General features: G+C 51.1%; 1 protein-coding gene and 1 pseudogene across 2 annotated transcripts in view; both read left to right on the top strand.

The window, feature by feature from the left end:
- USH1C (USH1 protein network component harmonin) overlaps positions 1–26,840 on the top strand; it is a 46,769-nt gene that overhangs the window by 12,111 nt on the left and 7,818 nt on the right. Inside the window, exons 5-21 of one of the 2 annotated variants that reach the window (XM_039236811.1) lie at positions 2,047–2,155; positions 2,276–2,300; positions 2,505–2,562; positions 2,881–2,975; positions 4,787–4,871; positions 6,048–6,107; positions 6,274–6,330; positions 6,641–6,783; positions 7,821–7,886; positions 8,261–8,385; positions 12,531–12,580; positions 16,442–16,594; positions 17,903–18,019; positions 18,471–18,953; positions 22,698–22,817; positions 23,873–23,923; positions 26,406–26,447. In XM_039236811.1, coding sequence (XP_039092742.1) covers positions 2,047–2,155; positions 2,276–2,300; positions 2,505–2,562; positions 2,881–2,975; positions 4,787–4,871; positions 6,048–6,107; positions 6,274–6,330; positions 6,641–6,783; positions 7,821–7,886; positions 8,261–8,385; positions 12,531–12,580; positions 16,442–16,594; positions 17,903–18,019; positions 18,471–18,953; positions 22,698–22,817; positions 23,873–23,923; positions 26,406–26,447 — 1,839 coding nt within the window. Of the gene's footprint in view, positions 1–2,046; positions 2,156–2,275; positions 2,301–2,504; positions 2,563–2,880; positions 2,976–4,786; positions 4,872–6,047; positions 6,108–6,273; positions 6,331–6,640; positions 6,784–7,820; positions 7,887–8,260; positions 8,386–11,411; positions 11,486–12,530; positions 12,581–16,441; positions 16,595–17,902; positions 18,020–18,470; positions 18,954–22,697; positions 22,818–23,872; positions 23,924–26,405; positions 26,448–26,840 lie in introns of both variants that reach the window. The other variant, XM_039236812.1, reaches the window with a different exon arrangement.
- Positions 549–1,348, top strand: LOC120234767 (annotated as a pseudogene).

Genomic DNA, 26,840 nt, shown 5'->3' with positions numbered 1-26,840 from the left:
GAGACACAGAATCTGAAGCAGGCTCCAGGCTCTGAGCTCAGCAAAGAGACCAATGTGGGGCTCAAACCCATGAACCGTGAGATCATGGCCTGAGCTGAAGTTGGAGGTTTAACCAACTGAGCCACCCAGGTGCCCCCAGCCCCGCAGTTATTAAGTGAGGACCTTTAGGACTGACCCCCAGAGCCAAGGTGCTTAGAGGGGCCCATAGCAATGTCTAGCAGGGTCTGAGCTCACCATAGATTTGTATCCAAGGGCTGGTCCTGTAGGCCTGTGAGCCCCTGTCTCTCCCAACTGAATGAGGCCCAAAGTCCTGCGAACAGGACAGGAATATTTAGGGCTCAGGCCCAACTAATGGTAACAATTGTGACCATTAATTGACTACTAGCAGTGTGCCAGGTGCTGGCTGGCTTTACATGGACCTGCTTACTTAATTCTCACAGCTGCCTGGGCATCTCCCCATTTTACAGATGAAAGGAACTGAGGTTCAGAAAGGAATTGCCCAAGGTCCTTTTTTCCTCTTCCGAGGACAACGTTCACAGGCATTCAGAATGGTCTAACGTTTGACATCCCATCGTAGGCTGTCCCACAAAACAGCCTCTGATGAAACTAAGCTGTCCTGAACCTCTGGCAGTGGATTCATTTCCGTTTAGACCAAGAAGGTTGGGAAGGCACCAGACTCTGCATGTGGCGCATGCCCAGGCCAGCTTCAAGGAGCCCGTGCTGTGACACCTATAGTTCTTCCGAGGCTATCTAAAGTGGACAAACACATCCGCATGGGCTCTGTGTGTGCCATGTGTGTTCATGACAGGATCAAGCGTGTTTTCCTTATTAAGGGGCAGAAAATTGTTGTGAAAGTGTCAAAAGCACAAGCACAGAGTCAGAGAGCTAAATTAAAAAATGAAGATTTTCTTTGAATAATAAAAATATTTAAAAGAGAGAGAGAGACAGAGAGAGACTTGCCCAAGGTTGTGCAGCTAATAAGAATAGAAGAAGTGAGGGGCGCCTGGGTGGCTTAGTCGGTTAAGCGTCTAACTTTCGCTTAGGCCATGATCTCGCGGTTCGTGGGTTCGAGCCCCGCGTCGGGCTCTGTGCTGACTGCCAGCTCAGAGCCTGGAGCCTGTTTCAGAGTCTGTGTCTCTCTCTCTCTGACCCTCCCCTGCTCACACTGTCTCTCTCTCTCTCTCTCTCTCTCTCTCCTAGAAATAAATAAAAATATTAAAAAAAAAAAAGAAGAAGAAGAAGAAGTGGGGGTGTGGGGGGCACCTGGGTGGCTCAGTAGGTTAAGTGTCCCACTCTGATCTCAGGGTCATGAGTTCAAGCCCTGCATTGGGCTCCACACTAGACATGAAGCCTACTGGAAGCAGGAATTTGCATCCAGGACATCTGATGCCAGAGCCTTGTGTTTATTCACTGTTCTTTGCTCACTCCGAGTGGGAATTCGGAGGTCAGGGCTGTGACAAAGTTAAAATGCCCATTGAGCTTCCATAGAGTGGAAAGAAAGAAATTGAGTGTGTGTCAGTGATGTGAACTTGGGTCACGAGTCATGGAAGTTCCCCACCCCGAGTCAGTTATGGGGTTACGGTGATTAGCAAAGACAGGAGAGGCTACTCTGTGGGCGGGGTGGGACAAAGGCCAAGGAAGATCTGCCTGGATCTAGGTGAAGGTTGCCCTTTGCATGGGTTATGGAACCTGATGGTGACCCAGTGGGGAAAAGGGACACTGGAGTGAGGGTATAGAGTCCTGAGTTCTAGTCCCAGCTCTGCTACCCATTCTCTGTGCCTCTCACACCCCCTCCATCTTGGTTCCCCCATCTGTAAAATGAGTCAGAAAGACTGCTTAGGAGTGTCACTACCCTGGGGCCCCTCAAGCTGATGGAGAGTGGGTTGGTTATAACAAGGTACTAGGGTACATACCGAGGTTTCTTCTGAAGGAAGGCACGTCATCTCCCCCTTTCCTGGAGAGCAGTCCCAGAGCACCCAGTGGCAAGCCTGCCCGGATGCCTGGCGCCTCCTCGCCTGGTGCTCATTCCCTCTGTCTGTGGCCAAGGTAGGGGATGAGATCGTCCGGATCAATGGATATTCCATCTCCTCCTGCACCCACGAGGAGGTCATCAACCTCATCCGCACCAAGAAGACTGTGTCCATTAAAGTGAGACGTGAGTGAGGCCAGAGAACCAGGGGCGCTAATGGAGGGGTGGAGTGGGGTGGGGTGGGGTAGGCGGTGGGGTCCCTAGCTCCTGGGAGACCATCCTAACCCCTATGCCTTTCTCCCACAGACATTGGCCTGATTCCCGTGAAGAGGTGAGCAGAACCTTCCTCTGCAGACAGACTCTTCCCTGTGGGCTCAGGGTCCTGGGATTGGCATTGGGGTCTGGCTTCCGCCGAACCAGTGCTGCTCCTGGGCCAGCGGTGGCTGGAGGCTCCCGCTGGGCAGCTCTGGATTTGGAGCCTGGTTCCTCGACCATCTCTCTCTAAAGACTGCCCTTTTACTTTCCTTCTCCCCAGCTCTCCTGATGAACCCCTCAAATGGCAGTATGTGGATCAGTTTGTGTCAGAATCTGAGGTAAGGGCCAGGACCACCTGTGAAGGGGTCTGGAGAGGGCTGTCTTCAAGGAGGAGGCAGCAGGTCCCAAAGGGAAGGCTTGCCCCAGAGATGTGCCTTCAGGGGCTTTAGACAGGCCCCCAGGGAATCCAAAACGTCCCTCTGGGTGGTGGGCCTTCAGCCAGGCCCAACTGGGGCACACATACCCCCCAAGGATATAATAATGGTGAACAGTCTTAGGTGAGAACAGCAGTGCTTGCTCTAAAGGACTTTCTGAAATCAAGAGGCCCCCGGCACACTTGTGGACACCCCGTGACCCTTCTCCCATCCTTCCTCCAGGGGGCGCGGAGCAGCCTGGGCTTCCCCGGCAGTCGGGACAACAAGGAGAAGAAGGTCTTCATCAGCCTGGTGGGATCCCGGGGCCTTGGCTGCAGGTGGGTGTCAGTCATGCCCTGGGACTCCTTCATGGCCAGTAGACCCCAGTAGACCCCAACACCCCTCCCCTTTCTCACTGCTGCTTCTGAGGAGATGACACTTCTCGGTGCCTGATTTCTGATTTCCTGTCTGAGCTTCACAACAGCCCTATATAGCCAGAGGGACAGCTCTGACAGGCCCATTTTATAGATGAGGAAACTGAGGCCCAAAGGCAGAGCCATGTTCCATTGGTGGGCCCTTGAGTCACTGCAAAAGGAGCCTTTCCAGGTGGCCATCTCTGTTACAGTTCCCTTGTCATTTACTACCTTGTGGGCTTCCTTAAGTGGCAGCCAGGGAATTGTAAACACATCAGGCCACCTGGGGTATTCTTTTTTTTAATGTTTATTTATTTTTGGGGCGGGGGGACAGAATGTGAGTGGGAGAGGGGCAGACAAAGAAGGAGACACAGAAGCTGAAGCAGGCTCCAGGTTCTGAGCTGTCAGCCTAGAGCCCTACGTGGGACACAAACCAATGAACTGTGAGATTATGACCTGAGCCGAAGTTGGAGCTTAACCGACTGAGCCACCAGGTGCCCCTGGGCTGTTCTTATTACAGACACAGATGCTCCAGTTACAGATCTAGGCTCCAGCCCCTGCTCAGCCACCTGCGAGCTCTAGAACCTGGACTGGCCACTTAACCACTCTGAGCCTAGTTTCTCCCTCTATAAGCTGGGGATGACGATACTCACAAAACCATTATTGTGAACAGGAATGAGGCGACAGAGGTAAAGTACCAGCTTAGTGCCTGGTAGGTAGTAAACAGTTGGTAACCATTAGCTATTGTTATTTAAGTTTTTCATATTATTTCCATTCATCCACATTTATTCAATGCTTTTCTGCCAAGCATAGGGGATAAAAAGTCCCCACTTCCCAACCACTAAATACTTAGAGCGTAAAGTGGCAAGGACCCTGCGGGAGCTACTTTCTGGATCAGAGATGGCAAATATGTCTCCTGTCTCGTGCTGTTTCTCCTCAGTTAGTGGTGGCTGCCCTGGAGTACTACACTTGACCATCTTTTGACTCTCCCCAAATTTAACTACTGTTGACCAGAAACCTTACCGATAAACAGCTACTTAACACACATTTTGTATTTTCTCTACTATGTACTATGTGCTTACGGCAAAGTAAGGTAGGAGAAAGAAACTGTTGTTAAGAAAATCCTAAGGAAGAGAAGATGCATTTCCAGGGCTGTACTGCAAGAAATCCATATACAAGTGGACCTATGCAGTTCAAGCGCATGTTGTTCCAGGGCCAGCTGTGTTGTAAAAAGAACTTGAAGGCTGTATCTAGGGTTGGTGGAAGAGTGCTATGATTGGCTCGTGATGTCTGACACAGATGCGGGAGGGGAAAGTAAACAGTACAAACGCCATCCTTGGCATAGGTATCTTAGGAGCACTGAGGAGGGAGCAGCTAGCTTAGGCTTGGGATAGAATAAGGACTTTGGTGAAAACCTTGTAGAGGAGATAGGATCTGAATCTTAAGGAACAGAGAGGAAAGTGCTAGAAAGAGAAGAGAAACAGCATATGCCATATATTGGGTGAGGGGTTGGGTAGCAGGAAATTACAAATAGCTTTTTGCGGCTGTTGTCTCAGGGAGATGAGGCTGGACAGGTAAGCGATGGAGCCCCACGAGCACTGAGCCACCTCATGGGTGACCTGGATCCTGGGGGCCTGGAGTACCAGGCACACAGGCAGGAGCTTCAGGACGTTGAGAATGAGCAGTGCCACGGGGGATGAGCAGAGCCTCACCTGCATTTCCCACCTCTCCCTCAGCATTTCCAGCGGGCCCATCCAGAAACCTGGCATCTTTATCAGCAATGTGAAGCCTGGTTCCCTGTCTGCCGAGGTGGGGTTGGAGGTGAGTGACTGATGCTTGGACGGCCCCAGAGGGGTGCAGGGTCAGACGATGACCCTGGTCATCACACAGTGATGGAGGAACAGACCTTACCACACAGCCCTCTCCCAGCAGCCACTGACAGATGATTCCTCCCCTCCGCGCACCACCCCCCCCGCCCGGAAGAAGGCTTCACATTTGACTCTTGTAAAGTCTTCTCTGGCTCTGAGAGCCTTTGGTCCTGACCTTGGGGCTGTAGTAATAAAAAAAACAACAACTGACATTCATTGAATGTTTACGGGGTAGGACATTGTTCTAAGCCCTTTAAAATGTATAAGGACTCTGAGAATTGGGTACTGTCATTTTACAGATGGAGAAACTGAGACCTGGAGAAAGTGTGTGATTTTTCTAAGATCATGTACCTAGTGTGATAGGGCTGGGGTTCAAACCTAGGTGGTCTGGTGCCAGAGTCAGAACCCTTTTTTTTTTTTTAGTTTATTTATTTTTGAGAGAGAGAGCCCAAGTGTGGGTGGGGTAGTGAGAGAGGGAGGCAGAGAATCCCAAACAGGCTTCATGCTGTCAGAACAGAGCCCAATGTAGGGTTGAATCTCACAAACTATGAGATCCTGACCTGAACTGAAATCAAAAGTCAGATGCTTAAGCAACAGAGCCACCCAGGTGCCCCTAGAACTCTTAATCTCTACTTTGTACAAGTTCCTTTTTCTGTGCTTCAGTTTCCTCTCCTATAAAACAGGAGCAATAGCCTTCCTTCTAGGGTCATTGTGTAGGTTAAATGAATTATACATATGCTTCCAACTGTGCCTGGCACACAGTAAGGGATTGATGAATGCTAGCTATTACATAAAATATTATTATGGCTCAAAAAAGCCTCTGCCATATGAGAAACCCAAGGCTCCTACGTTTATAAACTGAGTTTTTAAAACAAATATCATAAATCAGGCCAAAGGAATGAACCTCCAATGGTATAATATTTGACAGCTGATAAAAGAAATATGAAGCGTAGGCACCCTGGGAGGATACCATCCGAGCTTTCTAACTGCTCTATTCATGAGGAAGAGTTGAGGCGCAGCCCCTGGAAGACCCAGCATCTGACCCTGGCCCCCAGTGGAAGCCCTTCCTTCAACTGAGTAAGTCTACAGATAGTGGAGACACACTGAACCCTCTCCATTTCTCTGCCAGACAGGGGACCAGATTGTCGAAGTCAATGGCATCGACTTCTCCAACCTGGACCACAAGGAGGTAAGATGCGAGATCTTCACCTGCTGGCCATGATCATGTCTCCCCTTCACTTCCCATGCCCTCCCCAGCCCTGCCACGGGGTTTGAGCCCTTCTGTGCTGTCTAGAGGCCTCAACTACTCTGATCTGTCAGATTTCGGACAAGGTCTGTCTGCTTGTTCCCCCCAGGCCGTCAACGTGCTGAAGAGTAGCCGCAGCCTGACCATCTCCATTGTAGCTGGAGCTGTAAGTCCAGAATGACCTCATAGGGCCCCTGTAACCTCTGACTTCCAGCCCCAGCCATTCAGACCACTGATCTCTGGCACACACTCCTGGGAAGGGCCAGAGGGCCTCCTTTCCTGAAACTCTGACAGCAGAGGGAGAGATCTCTGCCTAACGGGGAGAAGCTTGCTTAGAGACAACAAGAGCCGCAGTACCTGACACGGGGAGCCATGGTGATAAGAAGGCAACCTGCATCTCGGTCCCCAGGGCTGTGGCAGTGGATGCCCAGGTTCCCCAGGAGATTGAGCAAGGGGCCTCTTTTCACTCCCCTGAGGGCCGAGAGCTGTTCCTGACGGACCGGGAGCGGCTGGAGGAGGCACGGCAGCGCGAGCTACAGCGGCAGGAGCTTCTCATGCAGAAGCGGCTGGCAATGGAGTCCAACAAGATCCTCCAGGAGCAGCAGGAGATGGAGCGACAGTGAGTGTGGCCAGCTGGGATGCCCCCTCCCCCTCCTCCCTGCCCACTGTGTCCTGGGCCAGCTTCATCCTGCCCCCGCTGAGGCCCGTCCACAGACCAGCTGTGTTCGGTGGTGGTCACCGTATCCATCCCTTGCCTCCAGACCATCAGGCTCTTCCCTTCTAGCTGAAGAGATCCCTTGACTTCCAAAACCCAGAAGTAGGGAAAATGAGGATGCTGCCAGCAGTAGCTGATGTTAGCTGAGTATCAGTCATGTGGCCGGCATGGAGTCAGGACCTTGTTCATGGTTTACTTAATTTAATTCCCACAATAGCACTGGAAGATAGATGGTATTGACCCATTTTTCAGGTGAGGAGACTGAGAGGTCTTAACTCAGGGAGGTGAAGCTGCTTGTGAGCAAAGTCACACGTGGCCAAGCTGGGATTCACACCTGTCTGTGGTAATAAAGTTCACCCATCCCAGGGGTGGTTGAGATGATGGACTGAGAGAATAAATGTGGTGAGCAGTTCACAAATAAGAAGCTACTGTCAAAATCCAAACCCAGAAACATTCTAGGAGTGTAAAAAGAATTTGAGAGAGGAAGGTGCACAGGGTCTTTCCGTCTTCTGCATCACAGAAGTAGCCTGGAGAATTAGCCCTGGTGGTACCTCTGCCCATGGCCCTGGTCTTGGTCAGCAGCCCTGGCTACATGTTGCCTGGGGCCCTTCTCCCAGAGTCCCTCACTCCAGCCAGGCCCAGCCTACCATCAGTCACTTTAAGTGTTTGAAGGACACATAGAGTGTGGTTTGCGTTGATCTGCCTCCCAGCCCTGGCAGCACAGAATTTCTGCTCAGCAGTGCCAGGCAAAACCACACAAGGGTACGGGGCCCAGATTTTCTTGGACCCACTTCCCCAGCATCCAAATCTGGTCCAGGCATCCTTGGAAGGGAGCCTGTAAGGAAGATTTTAAACCTTTCTCAAATTAGGAATTTAGCTACAGGGAAGAGATAACTTCTCTTGCATAGCCTCCAACATGCCAATCTGAATTTGTGTTTCAGAAGAAAAAAGGAAATTGCCCAGAAGGCAGCAGAGGAGAATGAAAGATACCGGAAGGAGATGGAACAGTGAGTGCTTGGGTCCACACATCTGAACACACGTCTGTGTGCAGACGTGAGTGTGCCCTTGGGATTGCGGCCAGACAGGCCGCCTCTAGGTGCAGTTTGCCTGGCCTTCTTGTCTCCTGGTGGATCTTCCTTCATCTGTAGCCATTCCTTAATTCTAGTAAAGCCCATCACGTTAAGGTAGCTAGAGCATAGTCCTACAATCCCCAGGGTGGCACTGACACTTGATGTTGAATACAAGTGCCAGGGACTTTGTTTTCTTCACCACGACTAGAACCATGGAGCCCTTCCCCAGGCTGGTTAGGGTTTCCCAACAGGCAGAGGGTGGGCCTGTAAAAGTCCTGACCTCAGTCACAAGCAGGGGGATTTTATTTCAGGATTGTGGAAGAGGAGGAGAAGTTTAAGAAGCAGTGGGAAGAAGACTGGGGCTCAGAGGAACAGCTGCTCTCATCTAAAACCATCACCGCCGAGGTGCATCCAGTACCCCTTCGCAAGCCTAAGTGTATGTATCATGTACCTGGTGGGGGGCTTCTTTCTGGGGTCTGGGGGTTGGGAAGTATCTAGACAGAGATGCTAGTCTCCCTCTACTCACCACCACCTCCCCAGGTGAAGAGCCCATGGCTCCCTGGGCTGCATTTCTTTCATGGAGGGGCAGCCATGCACCAGGGCATGGGGGTGCGTGGGATCTGTCTGCCCCTTTGTTCCCAGGGGCCTGCTGCCAGACTTTCCCCTACAGCACAGACTTGGGCAGGAGGGCCTCTCCCCGTGCCCTTGGGCTGCTGACCAGGGAATGGAGAGTCATGTCACAAGTGAGTTGCTCATTGGATCATCTTGGTTTGCTGGGTAGTACGTCCACATCCCACCTGGTTCTGAATCAGCGGGGTGCAACAGTAGCAAGAAAGAAGGGAAATGCTCCTGATGGAGGGGACTCGGCTGGTCCGAGGCTGACGGGTGACTGTGGGAAGACCTTACCTGAAGTGCCCCTGCCACCTGCACCCCTGTGCATGGGGTGTGGTCACACCCCTTTCAAGGATGGAGTCAGGGAGAGGAGTGAGACCCCTCCTAGGCCCCAACTGTGGCCATGCTGGGGCCTCAGCTCCCTCTGCCCTTTGCACCTCCTTTCTTCATCTGTCCTGGGTTCTCACCTCTGATTTCAGGCCAGGCCTCCACCACCTGCAGCCCTGTCCACCTGCTCACAACCCCTACTACCTGGTGCTCACACCAGCAGGGCAAAGCAGCAGCTCACTCTCAGTGCTTCTCCAGTGAGTTGGTGGTAGGAAGCCAAGCAAGGTAGCTTGAGGGCCATGGCAGTCACGAGTCCCGGATTACAGATTGGGCCTTACTCACTTTACATGACATAGGGCAGTTCTACTGCAGCTCATTGTGCTCATCCGGCTGGGGAACCTCTAGATATGGGGTGAATGCACACCCAAGAACCAAGATTCCCCATATCTGCTGGGTCGCAGCCATATAGGATCTTGTGATGGTTCTGAAAAACTCTGGTCCCAACTCTGAGCCCTAGGGTGACATTATCTTGCCAACACAGGCCACTTGGGTCAATGAAGAGTTTGGGCAGGCACCTGGAAGTTTCCGTGTCACTCCTCCCTGATGCAGAACAAACCTCTCCCAGCACATTCCTTCCTGGCAGCCGGCATGGTGTCATCCCAGGGTCCTCTCTGAAGGACAAAGCAAGCTCTCATCAGCCTCCTCCCTGACATTTGGTATTAGTTGAAGATGTGGCCAGAGCTAAATTCCTGGTGAATAATCTGTGTTTTAGACAGGGAGCTAATTTGCTCTTAGGAGTGAAATAGGAGCTTCAGACGGAGAGAAATCGATTTTAATTGCTTCTCATGAAAGTAATCCTAGTCAGCTTAGTACCTTTCTAGAAACTGGGTCTTGGCTTCAGAGCAAACACGCTCTCTCAGGAGCTACAAAAAAATAAAAACACTTTCTCTAGCTAGCTATTTATTTAGTGCTTTTAAACCAAATCAGGCTTCTTGAATAAAAGGAGAGCTTTCCCTTAGCTTTAAGATATAAATTTTTTCTAAGGGAACATGCAGAACATGGGATGGATGACCTGAGCCTGCCTGCCTGAACTGGGGCAGTTGCTGTCTCTGTTCGTGTCCATATGCACTGGCAATTTCCTTCTCCTCGGGAAATCAGTCAGGAAATGCAGGAAGGCCTCCGAGCCAGCTCAGTTCCTGCCTGTCTCCCCATTCCTGGGAGCCTGGAGCCATCTCTGTTGTGGTAGGCCAGGGGACCAGGCCACAACCAGCTCCTCCCTCGTCACTCGGGCCCAGTTAGCCAACAGATTGTACCAGACTTGGGCATTTGTGCCTGTGAGGGATGGACCGCACATTTTTGAACAGACAAGAAAGTGTGGAACATCTCTTGCCTGAAAAAGAAAGCCACTTATCCTAATGATGTGGTGGGACTGACTGCTTGTGTCACCACCATCTGTCCTGGGGACACTGCCTACCTCCCTGGGGCTGACCCGGCAGCCCCCCAATATTCTGAGCTAAGACAGATTGTCAGAGAGTCCTCCAGAAGGGCTTTCTTTAGCCAAAGCAATGAGGGAAGGGGTTATTAAGTATCCCAGAGCCAGGAGGAGCCTTGGGAGATGAAGAGGTTTAAACAAGATATTTCTAGGATTTTCTCTCCATTAAGGACCCCATCAATTAGCCCCCACCCCTAATGGACCCCATGGTTTAGTAGTTGAGGTTTTTCCTATCAAACTATGAAGCAATCCTTCATTTTCCTATTGCTTTATTATTATTTATTTTGCAAGAAAGCATCAATGTTCCACTGTTGAGTAAACATAAATTGAGCCAAAAGCAAAGGAACTTAACCTTTTCATAGATGAATGGGAAAGCTCTTCGAATTAATATTTGAAATATAATAAGCAGGTCACAGCAGACTCATCCGCTCCTTTCAACAGTCCCAGGGAGGCCAAAGTCCAGATGGGAAACCACTGGAATGGGTGATTTGCTATTCTCCACATGATGTCAACATTCATGTCTTCCTAACCACATTTGTCCCCTTTACCCTTTGAAATCTCCTCACCTCCTCAGGATCCCCAACTTGCCCACACAGCTCTGACACCCCCCATGGACCCAGAGTTCCCAAGGTGGTAAGAAGAAGCCAGAAGGGTCTGTTCTGCCATTGTAAGCCCTTGGTACCAAATGTGTTTAATAGTCAGATATTCCCATCCTCTGTGCCTCACTTCCCAAGTTTCACCTGAACGCCCTGCACATAGTTTCTCACTTGACTGTCAGGTCAGAGGCCCCTGTTGTTAGCCCATTTTACAGACAGAGAAACTAAAGCTACCGAGACTGAAAGCCCTGCATGCACCATCCCAGAGCAAGAGAGTTTTGCTCTGGGCTCCTGAGCTCTGTTCCCACCCCCAACCTTACAAGTTCCCGTAGAGGAGGCTGGACATAGGTCTTTAGGCTCCTGGGAAGCACCTCTGGCCCCTTGGTCTCCCGAGTCCCTCCTGGTTTACCAGCTTCCTCCTCTTTTCCCGGGTAGCTGATCAGGGAGTGGAGCCTGAGCTTGAGCCAGCAGATGACGCGGATGGAGGCACGGAGGAGCAGGGAGAGCAGGTTTGCAGCCCCCGCTTCACTGCCTGACCTTGCTGCTCCGCTTGCCCTGCCCACCGCCTCCTGCTAGCCCTGCAGACACCCAGCTCTAAGGGGCCATCTCGCGGTGGGGACCACTGGAGTGGGTGAAGCTCCTGCAAGTCCAGCTTAGCCCAAGACTGCACACATAGCCTGAGGACAGGACTCCCAACCGGGCTGCCATGTCCGCTGATACACACCCAACAAGTGAACCACTGGTTCAGATCTTTTAAGTGCTGCCCAAGCCCGGGTCCTTCCTCTGCTGCTCTGGCCGCTCCCTCAGGACTCCCTAGATATCCCCAAGGTCAGGCAGGAGGCTTTCAAGATATGTTCTAAAGCTCAGGCTGGTCAGGGTGGGTTAAATATTTAAGGGATCACTTCCAGTGCAGGGAGCTTCAGGCTTGAGATGTTTCCCGGTCATGCTGTTGTCTGGGGAAAGCAGGGGGCCAGTGCCCTGCTCTGGGTGGGGATGTGCTTTTCTGGGGGCAGACCTGCCCACTGCTGCCTGAGCTGCTTTTCCCAGAGCTGCCTTCTCTCTCAACAGTGAAAACAGAGGATGCGGTCTGTACTATGAGATAAGACAGTTTTGTTCAGTGTGGCAGCAGTTTTAGGCAGAGACCCAGCTATCTTTTGTCTGGAGCCATTTCTTGGATGGAGGAACCAGACATCAGTCAGGAGAGGACTCGTTCTCTTTCAGTGTTAGCAGATGGCAGCTGTGATTTGGAAAAGCTCGTCCCCCCCACAAGGGCTGTCTCTGATTTTCTGCCACTGACTTTGGAAGCCAGTGTCCTGGAGAGAAGCACTTGATGGGGCCCCAGGGAATGTGGGCCATTCTCAGGCAGCCTGGGGCCTGCTCTGGAACCCAGGTGAAGCCAGGTGAGTGGAGCATCAGACCGAGGGTGCGGCATTGCCGTGGGGTCTGCACTTCATCTCACAGAGCCATGTGAGGTCCTAGCTCCTGACCGCTGCCCGTGGACATTGTGGCTGACCCAGAATGTGTCTCATCTCTTTGTTCTCTGTGTTGTTATAGCCTTTGGGTGGTTTTATCGTTACGATGGCAAGTTCCCAACCATCCGGAAGGTAGGACGTGAGACTGAGTGCTGTGCCGTTTGCCATCAAGTTTGCTGTGGGGTTTGGCCTTTCCAAGCATTGTCTGTTTCTCTGCCTGTCAACTATAAGCAGTGTAACCCTGCCTGTTCACTGTGAGGGCTGACCTTGTCTGCGTCTCTTTAGCAGGCTGACGTCTAATGGCAGGGTGCTGTCACGGAAGCATTGTGGGGGGAGAGTGTTCGTGGGGAGAGACCTGCCTGAGTACCATCTGGCACCACCTGGATCAGCATCAGCCCCGGGAGGCACAGGGCAGGGACAGGGCCATGGCAGGAAGCTTCTTTGTTCTTCTGTCAAGACCAGAAGCCACGGTCAGACAGAGTGAGATACCAGGTTGGGTGTACACAGCACAGGTTACTGAGACCAGCTGTGCCAGACACAGACTCGCTGCCAGGCAGGTATTTGCTGCCTCGAGTTGAGACTAAGAGCCACACCAATCATAACTGTCTCCTGGAAATATCGCTACTTGTGCCAAGATAATGCATTTTTCTGGTCTCCGGGGCCTTGAATTTTCTCTCTAAATCTTATTAGTGTATCTCCAGGCCCCGTAAGACTCTCGTCCTTTTTCTTTCTAAATCACTTTGGCATTTGATTATGAAAATGCCACTGTTAATATCTGTAGATTGGACATTTGAGATGACTTGGCCTTTGGAAATCGGGCATCAGCATAAATCTGGGTGAACTAATTTAGTTGTTATCACTCGACCAGGTCTTTCTGGCAGGATGTCAGTCCCCTAGAAACCAAAGCAGTGGCAGCTCGGTGACCTTGATGATATGTAGCTTCTCCCTGCCTGTGAAGTGGGGGTATCTGATGTTCCAAAAACATCTGCTCTTTTCCTCCAACACAATGCTGTGAAGATAACAGACAACAATTTTATTCCTGACTGAAGCTAACACCTTGACTTAGGAACACAGATCATGATTTGTATGACGTTGAATAAACTTACGACAGGGCACCACAGGGGATTCCTTTTCACACTGCCTTCTGAGACCCAGTCTCATCAGACCATCATTTTCATCCTACATCCTGATTCTGTGGCTCCTATAGGGTATCTCATTGGGTTAGATTTCTAATTCTCCTCTACACACATCTCTGTTAGAACTCACTTAGAGAGGACAGCGCACACACACGCACACACACACACAGGATTAATTATACTGGAAAAACTAATTAAAAGGAGATAGATATATCGGTAAAATCTTTTCCAGGCACTAATAACCAGGTAGATGTAAGAGAACTAACATCTCCTCCACATACACACCTCCCACAGGAGATCATGTCACTTGGAAATTGCTGTTGGTAAGAAGGAGCCCTGTTTCCATCTATTCATTAGTTCAGTATAACTGAGTAGCCGGCATTTTTGTTTTCATTTCTTTTCCAAAAGAGAGAAAGATGGCTTCTAGGTAAGAAGCAAGAGCACATCCACCCTGTCTGCCTTTCCTCTCAGTCCAGACTAGAAGGGACTATTTGCCATGAATTTAACTGACAGCTTAAAGGACAACAGAATCACATCTCTCATGCTGGCTCTGAAAACCCATTGTCACCTTCTCTAGAGGCATGTGACATGCCCTGTCTCCCAGCAGCTAGAAAACCAAGTCCCTGGGAAATGCACTTGGCTATGTGTAACCATGATCGTCAGTGTACACAATTTCCTTTATTTAAAAAGACAAAGATTCAGTGCTTTTTATTCCTAACCTGGTGGTAAGTCCTTCTGGAACTCAAGGTCCCCAGGCCTGTGGCCCCACAAAGTCTGTGTCAGAGCCTGAAGGATTCATGGTTCCGACTAAGCCTTTTACTGGGGTTCTTGAGTAAGTCACGCAAACCAGCCCTATTGCCTGAGCCCGCAGGCCCACAGGTGAGGTAGATTCACACATATAGTAACCTATATAGAGGGCGCTAGTATGAGGTCAGTAGATGATGCTACAGGACAGTTTAACCTTCTGCATCGCTAAACAAGTGCTGCTTTCTTGGAAAGGGGACAGAAACTGCCACATCTGCCTGTCCCATCCAGGAGATCTGGCTCTAAAATGTTAGCACTGGTAGTTTGAGGGTTTTTTTCTTTTTTTGTTTTGTTTTATTTGTTTTTAAGCCAACAGAATTCCTATCATTGGTGGTCCCTGTGAGAGGCCATACCTGTAGTCTAGCAAGCTGCCATGAGGCAGAATGTTATTGGCTCCTCTTGGGGGAATTGCTGTCTGATCTATAACACGATGGCAAGGTTCATCTATCAACTGAGCCAAGAGTCTAGTGAACATGGTGGGTAAGGAACCAAGCAGGACTGAAGCAATGAGAATCATTGCTACTACTTTTCTCAAATCATTCATAGACTGCTCTGGGGGTGGGCGTCTAGCCCTGACATGGCAGACCTTCTCCAAAGCGCATTACCTGTGCGTGGAAGTAGGGGGTGTCTTTAGGAGGGGATGCAGGATGACTCAGTCATAGGTCCATAACTATACCCCCAAGCCTCCCCAGCTGTGGATAAAGTTTAGTATCCAGTAATGAGAAACTCAGTTCCTCATTCCTGCCTTTAGATGCTGGGATGACTCAGGAATTCTGAGAGAAGCCCCCCGGGAAGGCTTGTTGGGGGTGGGAGTGAGCTCAGCGAACAGGCAGATTTCCTCCTCCCCACACCAGTTCCCCAGAATGTTGACTCTCTCCGCTGTCCCCTCTCCTGAGTGCTAACTCTGTCCTCTGCGCTGTGTGTGATGGTGCTGACACTCCTTCCTGCCATACCCCCATTGCTGCCAGCTCATCTGGGCACAGTAGAAAATGTGTAGGACCTGGAAGACTCAGGTCCAAACCCTGGCACCGCCGCTTACTAGATGTTTGACATTGGACAAGGGACTTCACCTCTCTGAGTCTTGGTTTCTTCTTCAAGAGAATGGGGATAATACCCTTCTATGAGCTTATCAACATAAAGCCCTTAGCACATAGGCAGTCCATACATGTTAATTTTCTTCCTCCCTTAGTCCGTGGCTTTCCTGCAACCCCATGGGATAAGTAGGTCCCATTCCCACAGGAAAAATAAGGAGTCTATTTGCCTTGCATCTCCTTTCCCCAATCCTCTTGAACTCCAACAGTCAATATAAAGCAGTTAGGCCATCCTCTTCCCCTACCCCCATTTCCTAGTCCTATGGTTTCTGGCTAATCCTCAGTTCAGCGGTCAGTTTAGAGGGAACGGTGGACTCTACAGGATTAAATGGTCTGGATTTTAAGCATCTGAGCAAAATCTGATGTCCCTCGCTCTGGGCTCCCAAGTCTGAGGCTGGCTCCTATCTCCTGCAGCTTGGGACAGAGGATCTCTGCAAGTGAGACTTGTCAGCCCTCCCAGATTTATTATAGAATCTCCCAGGATGCATCTCTGTTGTCTGAACATGAGACACCTTTCTTTCCAGATGATGGAGAAGGCGTGTGCTCAGATATTAGAACACAAATACAGTGTATTTTATTTATATAGCACTTTCATGTTTATAAGGCTCTTTTATAGATGTTATTTTATTGGCTCTGAGGGTAAGCCTGTAGGGCAGGAATTTATTCTATTTTGGAGATGAGGTGAATCAGGCTCAGAGAGGTTAAAGAACTTAGCCAAGGTCACACAGCTACTTAGTGAACTAGTAAGCCAGTTCTTCTGGCTGGAAAAGGAAATGTGTCTCCCACTCCACAGTGGGTAGCACAATGGGTAGACCTGTCCTATGCCCAGTGCAGATAGGCAGAGTGGGGGAGGGGCTCATTTCTGGTGTTGTCCGTGGGCTGAATGCCCTGTTTGCTGTGTCGTGCCAGTGTCTACACTGCCTTGTAACCCTTGTCATGTAAACAATGCCATACCCACTCAGAAAGGAAAGGATAAGAAGAAAGCCAAGTATGACAGCCTGCAAGAGTTGAGAAAGAATAAGAAGGAACTAGAGTTTGAGCAAAAGCTTTACAAAGAGAAAGAGGAAATGCTGGAAAAGGAAAAACAACTGAAGATCAACCGGCTGGCCCAGGAGGTACGTGTCCTGCTCACAGGCTAGGTGAGCGTCCCTGGGACATAATTTGGTTGTTCCCCACCATGCTCCCAGGGAGCCAGCTGGAGTTGCTTTCCCCAAGTGGAGCCCAAGGATGGAGTGAGCCCTGCCCTTCTAGAATGTGTGATCACCCCACCTGCCCAGGGTCATGGAGACCATGACGTGTACAGTTGGCATGGAGACTCCTTGCTCAAGTATGGGGCTGAGGCTAGTTTCTCTGCCCAGATTGTCACACTCCTGGCTGGAGGTCTGAGTCTGTCCCCTTCATCCCAGCCCCACCAGAGTATGAGTCCAAGGCCAGGTCTGCCCACCCTATGTGTGAATATGAGGTCTTTCTCTGCATTCAGGGTATGACCCCAAGGCTAACCCCTCTGCCTAGATTATAGAACTGAAGTTAGCCTTCCAGCCACTTGTCATCAGGTCTGCGTCAGTCTGGCCCCTCTGCCTGGGTTATAAGAACAAGACCAAATTTCCCCACCTGTGCTGACTCTGAGAGTATGGGTCAGAGGCTAACCCCTTTGTGCAGGTGGGGTGTCTGAGGCTATTCCCCAATTGATCAGGCAATGAGTCAGGCTGCTTCCATCACCATAAGATGTATCCTAGGCTAGACCTCTTCAAACTGAAGGTGTATCTAAAGCTGTCCCCTTTAAGATATGACAAAGGCAATCGTCTAGCATGAGTAATTCCTATTTCCTAAGTGAGCTGGGTGGCCTTAACTCCTTAGCTATTCAAAAGGTTATTGGTTCTGCTTCTCTTTAATGCTTCCATGAATCAGAATCCCAAGCTGATTAGATTACTAAACCAGAGTAATCCTGGAAAATGTGAAGTGCATTAGTTCTGGCATTACAAACGAATAAGCTACAAAATTAAAAATAAAATCCAACTTGTTCTTCTGAGGATAAAGTAGCTTGGAAGGGGAAAAAAGAGTAAAGTTAAATTTTTGCAGTGTGCAAGGAGCCTACAAAAGAGCCATTTCTAGAGAATCTCAAGAGCCCAGAGTTCATGGGGACCCTGGGAGCCTAATCCCAACTAGTTCTGTACAAAGCACAAGGCCCTCCTCTGATATTGCCAAGCACCGTTAGTCAGCTTGACAGCCCAGCATCCTCTCCCTTTTATTTCCGCCTCTTCTGGGCCCAGGTGGGATAAGCCAGGGTCTTTTGCTGGATAGTGAACACACCCAACAGTACTCTTTAAAGAAGTGCTTCTGTGCTACTGATTTGAGTGTGCTACCCACGTGTGACTCAAGTGTGCCCTTTGTCCTCTCCTTTTTGCACTGGCTTTGGGTCCTAGGTGTCTGAGACAGAGCGGGAAGACCTTGAGGAATCGGAAAAGATTCAATATTGGGTGGAAAGGCTCTGTCAGACGCGCCTTGAGCAGATTTCCTCTGCTGATAATGAGATTTCAGAGGTAACAGAGCCCTTCTTTCCACATAGGCCTTTCTGCTGACTTCAGAATGACCCACTCTGGGGACAGCGGGAGGCAAGGTGACCACATTATGTTCACTGTCCAAGGCCACCCCTACCAGCCCATCTGAGATGGTCTCAGGCATGTTGTTATGGAGCAAAGGTGCCCCTTTCGCTATCAAGTTGTTCCAGGTTAGATGGCAAACTGTATGGTCACCTTACTTATCACACATATAGGATAACTTGGGACTGTCCTACATTTGGGGATTCCCTCTTAGCCACTTGGTTTGGGCTCACCCGAGGACCCAGGTGACAGAGAAGTGACAACCTCATGATTCTGGTTTGAGGGTGGTGGGTCTCCAGCAACAAGAGAAACAGAAAAGCATTATACTCAATGTTTTGTGAAGTGGAGCACTGGTCAGACAATTACAGAACTTCCTTGCACCCCCCCCCAGATGACCACGGGGCCCCCGCCTCCCCCACCTTCTGTGTCTCCCCTGGTCCCACCCCTGAGACGCTTCGCAGGCGGGCTGCACCTCCACACCACTGACCTGGATGACATCCCCTTGGACATGTTCTACTATCCCCCTAAGACTGCCTCTGCCTTTCCTGTGATGCCCCACCCCCCACCCTCCAACCCATCCCCCAAGATCCCCGCACCCCCTGTCCTTCCCTCATCAGGCCGCTTGAGTGCCTCCTCTTCACCCTGGGTGCAACGCACTCCACCCCCCATTCCCATCCCTCCCCCACCATCTATTCCCACCCAAGACCTGACTCCTACGCGCCCGCTACCCTCGGCACTGGAAGAGGCCCTGGGCAACCACCCCTTCCGCACTGGGGATGCAGGAAATCCAACAGAGGACCGGGAAGCAAAGAACCATAGCGGGAAGCCTACTAATTCCCCTGTCCCTGAACGGAGCTTCCCACCCACCCCAAAGGTACCGCCCCTGTTCTGCATGCTCTGCTGGGAAACAGGAAGAGTGGGCGGGGCTGCTGTTTCCCACATCCTTCTCTGCTCTTGTGAGTGGAGGTGGGAAGAAACATCACCCCAGCCCGGGGGTTTTCCAAGAATGAGCTCCCTACTTGTGTGCTGTGGTCATCCTGCATGTGTTTGGTTTCTGCTGGTTTTGAAGCACAGGTGAATTGCCTGTGGTACTTGTGATGAGCAACAGTGTATCCATGTCTGTTGGTTTCTCTTGGCTCCTCTTGGCTGGTATGGGCTGGTAAGGTTCAATACAGTACAGCAAGGCTGTGTTAATAAATAGCCAGAGCTCTGTCACAGCAGGTCACTTTTTGATATAAACTCAGAAAACCTTGAATATGGGAAATCAATCCCCAGGCTAACAGGGGGAAATGAAGGGAAGATAAGCAGTGGAGCAGTATTAGGATCTTGTCATCGAAGTGATAACACTGTCCAGTGCACTGTCAGGACATTACAATGCCATTTTCTATGGAGTTAGCCAACTACATTGGCTTGAAGTATAATACTCAGAAATTTCTGGCCAACATCCAGCTCCAGAAAAAGAAAAATGAAGACAAAGTTCCTAGAAATCTCCAGGTTTACTGTAAAAAGATGGGAATTTTTTTTTCTTGGATGTCAGGAGGCTGTCTCAAAAAGACATATTTCTTATTAATTGTTCTTAATCTAAAGATTATTTGGAAGAGGTAATCCCCAAGGGAGACATGGAGCTTTGATCTCATGGAGGGACACACAAAATACTCCTCTGCTCCAGTAGCCATGGGGCCAGGCTTGGAAGAGGCTAAAGCGGCTCATATCAGCTAAGGGTAGGAGCTCTGAGAGGGCGGTCAGTAGTACCTGATCAGTGGTTTTTATTAACCTGCCCTGCATGGATTTGAGTCCCAGCATGAAGAGCAGAATAAGCTTTTCAGATCATTCTAGAAAACATGAGGGAAAGTGGGAATGAAGAAAGTACCAGATGCCAAAAAGGCGTAGCATCTGGCAGGGAACTCTCTGGGGGGCTCCCTCTGGGCCCCTGATGGGTCCTGAGTCCTGCAGTTCTGACAGAGAGAAGTCTGTCTGTTCCAGGGATGTCTTGTCCCAGAGCCCAGCCAGGAGCAGGTTCACAGGGGGGCTGAGTTAGCCTGGCACAGAGGGCCACATCCTTCTTGTGAGTGCCCCCTATCAAGATGGCAGCAGCTTTTCCTCAACAATTTTTATTCTACCAGCATGGACTGAGCACCAGCCATGTGTCTCTGTGTGAAGGGCAGAGGGGAACAGTGCTGAAGGGGACACAGAGGAAAGTGACATACCTATGCCCTCTAAAACTGCCATTGAAGGATGAGCTGCTGACCAGACATTATTCAGCCATAAAATGGCACAGGCTGTGTGTGTGTGTGTGTGTGTGTGTGTGTGTGTGTGTGTATTTTGGGCCAGACAGAGGAGTCAGATACTCCCATCAGTCAGACCAATATGGCTTGTGAGCAAAACAGATAATAAGAGGCAGGACAAGTTACCATTTTCCATGTGTTCACAGGGTTTTTATTTTTGTTTTTGAGTTGGCCTCGAGTACGAATTTAGAGGAAGCTAAGGAACACCAATGAAAAGATCCTGTATTTACTCAATGGACATGTCATGCCCAGCTGCCCCTCTCCTTAGAGAACAAACAGGAATGATGATGAAACTATCAGGGAGGGTGAAGTTTTCCAACAGGAAGCACACTTCCGGAGCAGGTTTGAGACACCAGACCTCAGAGCAGGACTTTCGCTCTGGGAAGGATTTGTTCTAACAGAAGGTTGAAGGCACCTCTGCAGAGTAAAAGGCTTATGAGCTGAGCTTTGAAGGATGGCAATACATGGAGGATTGGGATGGAAGGGCAATACATGGAGGATGGGAGGAAGGGCATCAAAGTTACAGGGAACATAAAGATGCCAAGGAGGAACTACCCTGGTTTGAATCTTGGCTCTGCCACTAGCTGGTTAACTCTGGTCATGCATTACTTCATCTTTCTGAGTCTGGGTGTCCTTGTCCCTAAAATGGGAATGCTAATGGCACCTACCTGTTATGAGGATCAAATGAGTTAATACATGAACTCATTTGAAGTTTATACTTAGGAGAATGGCAGGCACGTGGTAGGTGCTCAATAGACATTAACTATGATCAGTGACAGATTGGGATACAAGAAATTTTGGGTGTAGCTGCGAACATGAGATTGGAGGTAAACTCTGCAAACTTCTGGGTAGGAGTCAAGATTCAAAACAGGATCCAGCTTTCTCGGATTCCTCCAAGAACCAGGAAGCTCCTGCTATTAGTTCCCAGTCAGAGCACAGGGAAGGCTAAAAACTCCTTGACACAAGGAGCCTCTGAAAAATGGACCCTAATGTCTTAGGTGACATGAAAGCCAGGGCTATTCCTGACTTGAAGGCCAGGGGGCTGCTGTTTTGGTTAGCTTCACCCTGCCCATGCCAGCACTTTGGCCCTTGTACCACTGCCCCGGCCTCGCAGCATGCCCCAAGAGAGTTGTCACAGATGCTGCCGCAGGAGGCATGGGCGATCACGTGTCTGCACCTGCACCATCAGCTCAGCCACCAGCGGGCCTCAGGTGGTGGAAACAAACACTTGTATCAGCTTGGCACACGTGCCTGCCACATCACACCTGCCAGAAGAAGGTTTTCAGGGCCATACTTGCCCCCCAGGCACGGTCCCATGTGCCCAGCATACTCCTAAATCCTTCATTTATTCATTCAACATGTTCAGTGAGCACCTACTAAAGGCCAGACACTAATGCCAGGCACTGGAGAACCACCACAAAATGGGCAGCCCAGTCTCTGCCTGAGACCATTTGGTAGGGATGAAGATAAGTAAGCAGGAAACTACCACACTACTGGCGGGGAGCGGGGAGATGGGGGAACAGAGGTGCTGTGGTGAGCTGGTGTGGAGAGGAAAAGTTCAAGGAGTGCCTTATGAAGGCAATGACACCCCAGGGAAAACCTGGGCAGGTAAAGCAGAAGGAAGAAAGAGCACACGCAAAAATGAAGGCAAGAAAGCCTGGCATTTTGGAGACCAAAGTTAGGCAGTATGAGGAAGGTGAGGAATGAGGGATGAAGTTGCAAAGGAATGTGAAGAAACTCATGAAGGCCCTTGTGGGTCAAGCTCAGTAGTCAGTGGGGACCCATGAAGAGTATGGGCAGAGTTGAGACCTGAATCGATTTGTCTTGTCCAAGATAATGGAGTGCATTAGAGCAAAGCAGACAGGTTGCATCAGCTCTCCTGGATGGTCCTCACCCTCAGTCTTCAGAACCTCTGTACCCACCCACCAGAGACAGCAGATGCTTGGTGTGTAGTCCAGGGAATGGAACTGTGGCCAGAAGAAATAGCCTTTAGGGAGAGGAGGCTGGATGGCATCCGTGGCCACTGAGAGAGAGCGTTGAAAGTGTATCCTCTGAGTGACAGTTGCTGCTGGTGCCCCTGTAACTAGGCTGTGGCTCAAGTCCCTGATTTCTTAGAGCCACCCAGTAGTTTCTGTGGCCTCAGAATGCACTGGAGCCAGTGAACTTGTCTTCCTGCTGAAGATCACACCCTTAGCATCTCCAACAGGGTGAATGAAGCAGGCAGGCCCAGCATGTGCATGACGTGAATTTGCATGCTTGTCAAAGTGCCCTGGTTGACCTGGGCCACTCTCACCACGACTGCACATGAATTTCTCTTAAACTAACCCTTGTAGACATTTTGCCCAAGCCCACAGCCTCCACGAGGCCCTGGCGTGTCCACCATCTCCAAACCTGTCATGGTCCACCAGGAGCCCAACTTCATCTACAGGCCAGCTGTGAAATCCGAGGTCCTGGTAAGCCCCTTGGATCCTCTCCAAGGCATTGCTCGAGACAGAGACAAGAGCTGTCTCTCCTGGGTTCTGCTGCCTCTGGAGGGAGAGTTAGGTGAGATATAAATGCACATTAAGTACCAGCTCCTAACTTCTCCTTGGCCAAGAGTTGAATCCACCTGGGTATAAACCAGTGTTGACAGGACCAGTGAAATTCCTCTTCCTCACTTGACCAAACACCCTGGGGCTCCATCTAGAAGTGATAATGGTAACAGCTCAGACTTATTGTGAGCCTACTGCGTGTCAGGATTCCGAGCATCAGGATGCTGAAGCTTAGAGGGGTTAAGTTGGTTGCCCAAGGCAGAGCCAGATCCTGCTACTTATGCCAGAGTCTTTCAGACTCCACAGTTCAAGCTCTTACCTACATTGCCCCTGCAGTGATTCCACTGGCCCAGCTGTTTGCCCCTAAGGCCTGGAGTGGCACAGTGCACGATACCCTCAGGTGTAAAATTGGTCAAAGTGGGTCCACTCAGTTTCTCTGTCTCGTCTCTCACTCCTCACTGGACTGGGAGTGAGGGGTAGGGGTGGGGGGCAATAGAGTCTGCCCACCACCCAGCTGACTCGTGTAATCTTCACGTCCCAGGAGTGCCAGGCACAGACTGGCCTCCCACCCACAGTGAGAAGAAAGTCATGCCAGACTTTTTCTTCCCCTTTCAAGGAAACCCTACCCAAATGTCAGGGCAAGACAGCTCAGATTCTTATTTTGAGCTTTTGCTGTCTTGTCAGCTTCCCAAAGATCAAAGTTCGTGCCCCTGCCATAACCTGCTGGCGCATCCATGTTGCATTCTCTGGCTGGCGACAACTAGTGGTGTCCGTTTGACTTGAACTGCACAGCTGCTGTGTCCGGGGGCGTCGGGCAGGCCCCTGACATAAATCAGGCTGTGTCTATTTGGGGAGGGAGGTTGGCAGGGCAGCCCCAGGCTGGCGGGCCCAAGGTCTGGCACCAGAGGGCAGGCGAGACCTATTGGTAATGTCCAGCGTGGAACTTTCTTTTTTTTTTTTTTTTTTTTTTCTGGCAGCCACAGGAGATGTTGAAGAGGATGGTGGTTTATCAGACCGCGTTCAGACAAGTAAAGCGATACCTGTCGTGTGTCTGCAGTCCTCCCCGCCACCCCCATCCCTCCCACTCTGACTTCTCTCACTGCCAGGAGTGCCACTTGGCTCTGAGGCAGGCCCAACTACCATCTGCCAGAGCCTCAGGCCAGAGCTGTGTTCCATTTGCCTGCAGCCGGGAGTTGGGAAGGGTCTCCTATCAGGAGGGGACCCTGGTTTTACTAGACCGCATCCCAACCTAAGAAAGCAGCAGCATCCCTGAGAGCCCTGCTCTTTGGCTACATTTGTTTAAAGAAGAGCAGGGCAGAGGGACCCCTCAGAGGGTCACCGAGGCCAAGATGGGCCCTCGCTCCAGCTCTAGGAGAAAATAAAGGGTGGCCCGAGGTGTCTCCTTGCCCCTCCCCTGTATTGTCCCCTCAAGGCCGATCACGGCTGTATTTGGCACTGGACCAGGCAGGGAGGACGTAGTAGCCCAGACCCTCCACCTGCCTGGCGTGTTCCTGTGCACAAGGATATGGATGTTTCTCCCGGTTCATGAGGGGTATCTGACAGGCAGTCACTTACCTTACCCCCTCCTGGGGGCTCATATTCACAGAGCCAGCCAATGGGCTGGCTGTGTCACCACCAGTGAACGAGATCCCAAGACAGAGAAGGATCTTGCAGCCAACCTCACCGATGTTAACTGCAGGCTTAAACAGAGAGGTTAGGAAACATGCCCATGAGGGCACAGCTACTGTCCGACCCTGGATTTGCATCCAGGAGGTCAGGTGACCCACAGTCAGGCTCTGCCTGCTGCACCATCCTGCCTCTCAAAGCACTGTGATTATGAGACAGACATTTAAGGGCCTTGTTTAGGGTACAGACAACCCTCAAAGGGAGAGAGGCTGGACGGTGAGGAGTGCAAGGACCTAGACTGGAAGTCAAACTCTGGTTCCATTACCCCCTGGCTGGATGACTTTGGGCATAAATGTCAGCTTTCTGGGCCTCAGTTTCTCCGTCTCTTGGATGAAGGGTTGGCCTCCCTCTTCAAGGGCTGACCAGCTGTAGTGGCTTATAAGTCTATGATCTAAACTCACACAAGACACAAACACTTGCCATCTGGCCCATCCTGAGGGCAGATTCTCACAGGGAGGAAAAAGGGGAAGCCCACAGCCAGCACTATCCAGTTTTCCAGAAGAAACAGCCAGAAGTGGTCAGAGCCCTCAGTGAAAGAGCATTAACTCAATATCCTGCCTAGTGACCTCTCGTGCCTGTGGATTTGCTGCATCCCTTCCTCTGTCTGCCATCTGCCACCCACAGACTGACCTGGGACTGGCCTCTGAGCTGGGCCAGCCTCTGGACTCTCAGGCTCTTGGGGCTGAGCCTGGCGATGAAGACTAATGAGGAGGGAGGGCAGACTGATGCCCAGGGAGTTTGGTCCTCCCTGTCTGCTGATACTTCGTCCTCGTCCTGTGCCCAGAGCTTGGTTGCTGCATGCTGGGTGTAGAGAGGGAAGTGGCCTCTCCATGCTGCTGGCCACAGGCCTGCGGGGACACTTGGTGTGGCCTAGGGAACTGTGTCCAACTTAGTCCAACAGGGCCCGTGTGGGCCCTGCCACTGGGTGCTCCCCCCTGCCCATGGGGATGAACTATGGCTTTGCTGCCCTAGGACTCGGCATGCCTGGACCCTCAGTCTGTGGACCCCAGGCTCCCGTTCTCTGTGCACAATTCCTAGGAAGGCAGTGTGTGCTGACTCTGCCCCCCATCTTCCTTCTTGCCAGCTTGTGTTTACCTCTTGGGAATACTGGTCCCACAGCCCTCCCCAAGCCAGAGCCCCTGAGCTCTGTCTCCTTCCTACCCTCCCCTGGCTAAGATTATGGGGAGGCCTCTTACATTCTAGATAAGCATTACATATAGAATAGTGCTGGGCACGGGGAAGCACAGACACCCCTATTCCTCCTGAAGCCTGACAATCCTTTGCTCCCCTCCCCCCAGTCGTCTTGTGGCGGATTCCCCAGGGAGAGCAACCTCTTGCGCAGTGTTGTCTTTCTTTGGGGTCAGAGCACTGGGTGGAGACAAGCTGGGCTTCACCCCCAGAACCTGAACTGGGCCTCTCATGGGTCCCTGGTGGAACTCAGATAGGGCCCGAATGCCACGAAGCTGTGGGCGGATGACACCTTCCGCAAGGCCGACACTGGCTGCTCAGACCATCTGGATGGCAGTGAGTGCTTCAACCAGCTACAGACGCCCACCCCGCTGGAGTAGTGCAGGGTCCAGGGCTAGGCTCCTTCAAACGCCGTCATAGCTTCCTGCTTCTCCCCAGGCAGGGGCGCTCTGGTTATTGGGGTTTCCTGCCTCCTCCCTGCATCCGCACCCAGGCCACAGCTGCCCCACCCCCCCCCATGCTCGCTCTCCCCTACCTCTGACCCATTCACACCTCTTCCTCTGCCTTAAGCTTGTTTCCTGCGTGACCCTCCGGGAACTCTGCTCTGTGGCCCTCACACCCTCCCTTTGCTTCCAGGATTTCCGGAAATATGAGGAAGACTTTGACCCCTACTCCATGGTGAGAGATAAGTCTCCTCCCCTGGGGAGTAATCCCAGGAATGGGGATGGGGGATTACAGTGTGTTCAGTGGTGGTACGTTCTGAGCCCTGTGGGTCCCGGGTATGAGGTGGGACACGTGAGGAGCCCCACGGATCCCCGACTGGTCTTTGGGAGGAAGGCTTCTTTCAAAACAGCATTCTGGTTTGACCCACAGGGCTGGTGTCTGTGTGCGTTGGGGCCCAGGAAGGTTATAACAGCAGTGCTGAGTGAGCACTATGCACCAGGTGCTGTGCGGTTTGCTGGGGGGCATGCCCCGGCCAGCCCTCACGATATTCTCAGAAATAATGGATCTGGGACTTGCGTGGCCACCTCTGTGTGTGGTTTGTATTCCTGTGGCCCACATGAGGTCTGG

The sequence above is a fragment of the Hyaena hyaena genome, unplaced genomic scaffold (assembly GCF_003009895.1).
Source record: "Hyaena hyaena isolate Hyena2069 unplaced genomic scaffold, ASM300989v1 scaffold_116, whole genome shotgun sequence".
Taxonomy (NCBI): Eukaryota; Metazoa; Chordata; class Mammalia; order Carnivora; family Hyaenidae; genus Hyaena; species Hyaena hyaena.
The sequence above is the reverse complement of the archived record's forward strand: the minus strand, read 5'-3'. Positions and strand labels throughout refer to the sequence as shown.